At 44.8% G+C, this 8,335-nt stretch overlaps 2 protein-coding genes across 2 annotated transcripts in view; one reads left to right on the top strand and one right to left on the bottom strand.

Annotated features, from left to right (window-relative positions):
• ECHDC2 (enoyl-CoA hydratase domain containing 2) overlaps positions 1-5,277 on the top strand; it is a 20,959-nt gene extending 15,682 nt beyond the window's left edge. The window contains exons 8-10 of the mRNA XM_012807216.2: positions 2,717-2,767; positions 4,135-4,182; positions 4,942-5,277. Coding sequence (XP_012662670.1) covers positions 2,717-2,767; positions 4,135-4,182; positions 4,942-5,019 — 177 coding nt within the window. The 3' untranslated portion in view covers positions 5,020-5,277. The remainder of the gene's footprint in view (positions 1-2,716; positions 2,768-4,134; positions 4,183-4,941) is intronic.
• Positions 5,278-7,785: 2,508 nt separating this feature from the next.
• ZYG11A (zyg-11 family member A, cell cycle regulator) overlaps positions 7,786-8,335 on the bottom strand; it is a 60,115-nt gene continuing 59,565 nt past the window's right edge. The window contains exon 14 of the mRNA XM_003793099.1: positions 7,786-7,949. Within this exon, the coding sequence (XP_003793147.1) occupies positions 7,786-7,949 (164 nt within the window). The remainder of the gene's footprint in view (positions 7,950-8,335) is intronic.

Below are 8,335 nucleotides of genomic sequence, written 5' to 3'. Positions count from 1 at the left end.
CGTGGCTGGCGCCTTAGCCGGTTGAGCTATAGGCGCCGAGCCTAGTTTAACTTTCTTTAGTGAAAAATCAGTTTCTGGCTCGGCGCCTGTGGCTCAAGTAGCTAAGGCACCAGCCACATACACCTAAGGTGGTGGGTTCGAATCCAGCCCGGGCCTGCCAAACAACAATGACGGCTGCAACCAAAAAATGGCCGGGCATTGTGGCGGACGCCTGTGGTCCCAGCTACTCGGGAGGCTGAGGCAGGAGATTCGCTTGAGCCCAGGAGTTGGAGGTTGCTGTGAGCTGTGATGCCATAGTACTCTACCCAGGGGGACAGCTTGAGGCTGTCTCAAAAAAGAAAAATCAGTTTCTTTACTTGATAGTTACCTGAATAATAATAATGATGGCCGGGCACTGTAATCCTTCTGCTTTGGTAGGCTGAGGCATGAGGGTCACTTGAGACCATGAGTTTGAGATCAGCGTGGACAACATAACAAGACTCTATATGTAAACAATTTAGAAATAATAGCCAGGCATGGTAATATGAGCCTATAATCCTAGCTACTTGGACTGAGGCAGGAGGATTGCTTGAGACCAGGAGTTAGAGGTTGTTCTAGGCTATCATTAGGCCATTGCACTGTAGCCTGGGCAACAGAGCAAGACTGTCTCAAAAATAATGATACATATTCATAGCAAGCAAATGAGAGAGCAGAGGAATGATAAGAATATAAGGGGAAAATCAGGTGATCTTAGTTTACCTGTGGCTAAACTGGTTTTAAAAGTAGAAGTCCTGTGTCCTAATAACCCTTCAGTCACAACCAAGCCTGGAGAGTTGGTCACCCAAAGAGCCCAAACCTTTCCCCTCCCCAGAGATCATCACTGTTAACAATTTGTATAGGCTCGGCGCCTGTGGCTCAAGTGGCTAAGGCGCCAGCCACATACACCTAAGGTGGCAGGTTCGAATCCCCAGCCCGGGCCCGCCAAACAACGATGGCTGCAACCAAAAAATAGCCAGGCATTGTGGCAGGTGCCTGTGGTCCCAGCTACTTAAGTGGGAGGCTGAGGCAGGAGACTCGCTTGAGCCCAGGAGTTGGAGGTTGCTGTGAGCTGTAATGCCATGGCATTCCACCCAGGGGGACAGCTTGAGGCTCTTTCTCAAAAACAGAACAAAACAAAACAATTTGCATAGTCTTCCAGATCTTTTCATTACATATAATACATATTTTACACATGTAGTCATATATTTAAATTCTTAAATTCCTTTTAGTGGAATTTAGGACAAGCAAAGTATCTTTAGAGGTTAATTCAGTTCTAACAGAAAATTTAACAATTAAAATATACATAATAAAGAATTAAAGTAGTATGGAACTATACAAAACAAAAAACGAAGCTCTCCATTTCCCGAACTTTGCTCCCCAAAACCAAGTCATACCAACACGTTTTACACAAATGGAACTATAATATACACACCAGGAAGCAACTCGCCTTTTCCACCTGACATCTTTTGGAGATTTTTCCACTTTTAAAAGAATGAGGTCCATCAGTTATGTGTTAAACAACTGTATACTTTTTCAGTCATGGCATGGATGTGCGAGCATTAACCTGTACCTGCTGATGAACCTGTGTGTTTTTATCATTTTGCTATACCAAAATCGCTAGACTAAGTGACTTCATACAAAACCCTACATGGAGTTGCAACAAAGAGCACATGCAGGGTGGCCCCTGTGGCTCAAGGAGTAGGGTGCCAGACCCGTATACTGGAGGTGGCGGGTTCAAACCTGGCCCCAGGCAAAAATTGCAGCAACACATGCATCTAATTTCGCCACATTGCCTTCCTAAGGCATGTAAATTTACTCAGTCGATGCATGCAAATAAACTCCAGTCTCAGCAACAGCGATCAGTACCAACCTTTTCGGGACACAGTGTCCTGCTGCACCACCTCACTATAGGACCTGTCTGCAGCTGCGGGACGTCCTTTCCTACGAACTGCCTTTACATGTCTTTTGTATATGTTTTTCAAAAATTGCACCAACTTACCAACTTTTATAAAGGAAACTCATCTCTCACAAGTATTTTTCTTCCATTTTTGACTTTTGTCTTTTATTCTCCCAAGCTGAAGTTTTTCATTTTCATGTAGTTATTTCATTTAGAGCCTCTACACTAACCCTGTAAAAATCATTCTCTTTTTCTGATAAAGTCTGTGGGTAGGAAAGCACTTTTTTTTTTTTTGAGATAAGTCTTACTATGTCCTCCTCGGTAGAGTGCCATGGCATCACAGCTCACAGCAAGCTCAAACTCTTGGACTTAAGTGATTCTCTTGCCTTAGCCTCCTGAGTAGCTGGGACTACAGGTGCCCGCCACAACACCCAGCTATTTTTTGTTGCAGTTGTTATTGCTGTTTAGCTGGCCTGGGCTGGGTTTGAACCTGCCAACTTCAGTGTGATATGGCTGGCGCTGTATCCACTGTGCTACAGGCTCCAGGCCAGGAAAGCACTTTGTAAAGTGTAGTGTGTTAGATATCTTGGAAGGACAGACTGAATGACAAGCCCAGATGGTTAAGAAGGGGAGGGTCAAGGATCAGTCTGGCTTCCTTTATAGAAAAGAAACCTCAACTAACAGGTGGTAGACCACTAACGAGACATCAGTAGAACAGCTGGGATGAGACACAATCCACTACCTCGTCCAAATCTCTATCAGCACTGATCCTTCCTCAACCAAGTGTTTCCTTTTCCCTAGGCCCCCATTGCTGTGCGGCTGGGCAAAGTCGCCATTGACCGAGGAATAGAGGTGAGAGGGTTTGGCTTTGGGACTTGGGTCCACTAAAGTCACTCATGGCCAGGACACAGAGTGACAGCACGGCTGGAAAGAAGTCAAGAACTGGAGTCTTCAAATAGACTCTGACCTCTTGCTTTGCACAATTTACCCATCTGCAAAATGGGAAGTTTGACCAAATAATTGTTTACATTTTATCCTCCTTGCCCACCTTGGACAGAGGAAAAAGATTGAGGTTCAGAAAGGATAAGTGGCCCAAGGTCATAGAGGAAGTGAGTAGAAAAAAATCCAGGTCTGTGTGGCTCCTCAGGCAATGTTGTGGGGTTGTGCTGGGAGTCAGTAATGTGGCCTCAAGGGCAGGGCCCAGGGTGATGCTGCGCATGTAGCCAACCCACCCCTGAACTTCAACTCATCCATCGATTCCCTCACCACACCCTGAATCTAGACCGGAGTGGGGAACAGGGACATAGAGATGAGTGAAATATGGTCACTGCCCCCAAAGTAGGGAAGGGTCAGAAAGACACAAATCACTAATAAAAGATTAATGGTACTAAGCAGACACCCTGGAGAGGCTCAAGTGCTGTCCATAAAACTGCATTTGATTTTCAAACTTAATTAAAAACAAATACATTTAGTTCTTCCCTCAAGCTAATCACAATTCAAATGCTCAGCAGCCATGTGTGGTTAGTGCCTGCCACACTGGACAATGCTGGCTTAAAGAATGTTTTCTGGAGCTGGGCCATGGGAAGGATAAGAATTCCAGAGGAAGTCTGAGCAGAACAGAGCTATAAAAACAAACAGCTTGACTGATGGGAACTCGGGGAAGACAGGCAGCATGCAGGGTAGGAGAACGCAGGCTGGAGCACAGATGGTCTGCTTGTGCATTCTGTTAACGCTCAGCTTCCTAGGCCTCCCATTTCTCAGCTGTGTGATAGGGATGATAACCCTTGTGGTGAAAAGTAGAGTTTACACACATCTGTACGTGGTACTTGTCTTGGAATGGTACTTCTAAGTGCTAATCATATAAGCACTGGGCCTGGAGACTGGAGAAACTGCCAGGAGCAGGTCATACAAGCCCAGGACCACCCTCTTGAGGGCAACAGAAGCAGGCAAAGTTAACAGGGTAGTGCAAGGCATGGTGAGGAAGCCAAATGGAAGACTGGGGACTCCTCCCTGACTCGGCCTCTCTGCAGGCTACAACAACCATTTGGTTCTCACAGCTCCCAATTCTGTCAGCTATGTTTGTCATTGTTAGGGTGTTCCTGCTTTAGCTAGGGACTTTATGACCACAGCCATCTCTGTTCATACAGCCTGGTGGGCAGCAGTGCAGGCTGCTCCCAGCATGGATACAGATAGATCCGCACAGTGCTTCTTTGTTGCAGGTGGACATTGCATCAGGGATGGCCATTGAAGGGATATGCTATGCCCAGGTATGTGGCTGCTGCCCATCCACATGTGCTTGTTGACAGAGGCTGTGCCCGAGTTGGGGGGACACTGTATAATACAGGCCCAATTTAGAGGGGTCCTCCCCATAATTAACCTAGAATGGTTCCAGTGGTGCTACCCTGCTTCTCTCTGGGATTGTTTCCTCAACCATCTGATGGGGATACATCCTGCCCCACTCAGTGCCCAGAAAATCACAGGAAAACACAGAGGTACTGAAACGGCTGCTGCCCTCCCTGTACCAGCGGCCACTGTAGTGGCCAGGCTGGGCTGGAACATCAAGGCTTAGTTATAGCCTGCAGGTTGTGTGTGTTCAAAGGCCTGTAAACCTGGAACTCACTTATGTGAGTAAAAAATGCTGATCTCTGGATTAACAAATATCCAAAACATTTCTAGGCTTATAGAACCTAGTGGGAACTGGCTATATGCTCAGATTCAAAGCCAGATTTCTCGCTGCCAAGGCTAATCTTCCTTCTCTACAGAGGAGCCTTGTTCCCAGACTGTGGCAGAGGTAGGGAGCTCCCTGGAAACTTGTAAGTAGCGTGTGAGTAGAGGCAACAGTGAGGGAGCGCAGATCCTACAGAGCCAGTCTGCTCTCCCCAGGAGACAAAGGAGCTCAAGACTGAAGTCAGAAACACTTGGATCATGGCCTGGTCATAGGCTGAACAAGCTTAAGCAGTGCTTTTTTGGCCTGTAGTCCTGATTTCCCCCCAACCCCCACATTAATATTCCACACACTGTTGTAGAACATCCCGACCCAGGACCGGTTGGAGGGCATGGCGGCCTTCAGGGAGAAGCGGCTCCCAAGATTTGTTGGCAAGTAGCCTGTTTAACCTTAGGATGCCTTAAAGAGCAGGATCCAGAAGGAAAAACCGCAGCAGAACTGCCTTCCCCATTTCACCTCTCTGGGCTTCTGTTTCCTCACAAGGACAATGATGGATGGAACACGACTGGTCCCTGGGTGCTGACTAGACACTGCTGCCTTTCTTATCATCACTATAGCTAATCACTAGGGTCACCTTTCCTTTGGAGAATGCCTGGCTCTCCCTATTTGAATAATAAACTTTAAGGACTAAAATAGATCTCTCTAGGTCTTTGTATCATTGGCTCTCAGGCCCTAACCTCTGTCTCTCAGTTATAAGGAACTAACTAGAGATGTCAAAAGATCCTCCAGGCAAAAGAGACAGTAAATAAACCTTAGTTGCTGAATGAGCATGTGTCAGGATCAGACAGCAGACCCCAGCTTTCGACCAACTACTTGCTGTGCAACCTTGGACAAACTGTTCAACTTCTAGGCCTCGGCTTCCTCGTCTGCAAAGTGACTGTTGCGAACATTTTTTCTGAGACAGAGTCTCAAGCTATCGCCCTGGGTAGACTGCCATAGCGTCATAGCTCACAGCAACCTCCAATGCTTGGGCTCAAGCAATCCTCAGTTTTTCAATTTTTAGTAGAGAAGGGGTCTCACTTTTTGCTCAGGCTGGTCTCAAACTTAGCAATCCACCCGCCTCGGCCTCCCAGAGTACTAGGATTATAGGTGTTAACCACTGCACCGGCCTGTTGTGAAGATTTAAAAAAAAAATAAAGACCTACATTCAATAAACATGTCCTAATTGTTAAGTTACAATCATCTTGTGAGGACTAAACAAAGTAACTGCTGTGAAAATACAGTGTAAGTTACAGGGTGATGGGAAATCACTCCTGACCTTCAGGAGCCCTGAGAAGGGTGCATGTTAACTCTGCTGGAGAGAGAGGATCAGGAACAGGCAAGTAACATTAGAACTGACGCCTGAGAGGATACAGAAATCTAAAGTAAAGAGAAGGAAGCCTGATGGAACAGCATAAGCAAAGGTGAAGAGCGGGTGACACCCTTAAAAACAAAGAGGGGCTGATACATACCCACCCTCCTCTTGTACCAAGGCTGCACTGTAAGCTGTGGGCTTGTGCCCATTTTCTAACTGGATCCCTGTTCTGGATAAGCATCCTCAGCCTAGGTTTGGCTAGCCTAAAGCTCCTAGACCAGTGGTTCTCAACCTTCCCAATGCCGTGAAACTTTAATACAGTCCAAAGGAGTAGTGACCCACAGGTTGAAAACCACCATGAGCCTAGATGCATATGAATAACACTGCTGACTTGCTGCTAAATACAAATATGCCCCAAGGTTATACGTGTGTGCTGGATGGGAGAGCAATAAGGAAGAGCCAGGCCTTATAATCAGCACAGACAGGACCAGCTAGGACTACTCAGCCAAGTAACAATCTCATGAACTCCCCTTTCCTCACTTGTTATGTGAGGAGCATCAAACTAACCTAACCTACCCCCAAGGATTGTTGTGAACGAAACAGAACTTGAAGGGCACCTGATACTAGAACTCGACTGCCATACACCCTCCCATCAGCCAAAAGTAGGATCTGATAACACAGTTCTGAGGTACTGGAACCCAGGTTGGGAAACTCAGACACCCATGTTGGAATTGTGTGTTAACAAACGTGCTGTTTAAGGAATATGGAAGGAAAAAGGTTATAAGCCCTGCTTATCTACAACACTTCCTCACTTGATTGCAAAAGATGAGACCACACTAGCTAACAGCCCAAAAATCTAGCCCTGAACTAAGCAAAAAAAAGAAAAATCAAACAGGATTTACTTTTGTTTTTATAAAAAATTAAAACTTAAATATAAATGACAAAACATATTTATCAGTGGTCAATAATAAGGAAGGAATTCAGATTCCATTCCTCGGAGCAGCTCTGCAGAGGCCATGAACAAAAAAACTTCTGATAGTTTATATTGTAGATGTAGCTAGTTCTCAAAAAAGCCTGTGTTTTCCTTATCTCCACAAGGGGTACTAAAACCCCTTGAAATCATTGGCAAACTATTTTTCTGGCCCTTCTTCCTCCAAAGTTTGTTCACAGTCCCACTGAAATTGTGAGGGAGGAAGTTAAATTTTGAGGCAGGAAGATGCACCAGCCCCGTATGATCTTTCATCTAAATATACAACTATGCCCCACCAGCTCACCCACTTACACAGAATGTTATGCTCAGTCTGGTTTGCAAAGTTGCAGGGGGAAAAGGACAAAGAATACTTAAAGTTTTAAACATACGTTCTTTTCTCCAAGTAGAAAGTACTCTGGTATCCAAGGGGGGGAAAAATTAGTTCTGCCTTCTAAAGGAGATATTTATAAGCATCTATTTCCCACTCCTCCTCTCGTAGCTTAACATAAGCATGAACAATAACTCAGGAGAACGAACATACACATGGAGGTCTCTCTACACGTCTTTCCTTTCTTCTACTGGGTGAACCAGTCCCACTCCCCTGACATTTTCCCAAACTAAAAAAGGTGTCCAGGCCTAAGTACATTACAAAGCTGTTCCAACACCAGCTCTTCCCAGGGTCCATAGATTGATTCTTCAAAATTGATGTTGAAGGGGTGTTCCCAGAATGATTCCAGCTTGATTTGGGATTATGGGTATCATGTAAATTCAACTGTTGGGTAGCTGACACAAAAACTCCAAGGACAACTGTTTCAACATTTGATTACTGAACGGTGAAGGAGGGAGGGCACCCCTGAAGCCTCTTAGGTCAAAACCTGCGTTCAACACAAAGGGGGTCTCTGATAATTCATGAAATGCATTCTGAAGTCATCTATAATGGAGGCTGCAATCTGCTGTGCTTGGGGGTTTGCCTCTCTGTGCTCCTGGATGTCACACAGAAGCTGTAATCCTCCTTCTTCCACCAACATTTTGCAGTATTTGCTGGCTGAAAGAAAATTAAAGACATTCTATGGAAAACTGACATTTCCCAAGTCACCACATTTTCTATTCTGAAGAAAGAATACAAAGGTTTAAGCCCATTAGCCCAGGAATTAACAGATAAAATGAGTTAATTCTAAAGAAATACATCAAAATGGAATTAATGCCTGGCTTGTATGGTGAGATAACAGATGATCATTTTACTGTGTTTACTTCTAGAAACTCTATGCTTCAAACATGTTTAATCCTCACTAAAAAGATACAAAACTTCTTTTATTAAAAGATAATATACATCACAAATTCAGGCAGTATGCTGGACTAAATAATGTGAAAACATGAGATGTTTCATCAGATATCAGATGCAATATAATTTAATAAATATTTCTTTTTTTT

The sequence above is a fragment of the Otolemur garnettii genome, unplaced genomic scaffold (assembly GCF_000181295.1).
Source record: "Otolemur garnettii isolate 467f Iridium unplaced genomic scaffold, OtoGar3 scaffold00066, whole genome shotgun sequence".
Classification (NCBI taxonomy): Eukaryota; Metazoa; Chordata; class Mammalia; order Primates; family Galagidae; genus Otolemur; species Otolemur garnettii.
Note: the sequence above shows the minus strand (reverse complement) of the source record. Positions and strands in the feature narration are given on the sequence as shown.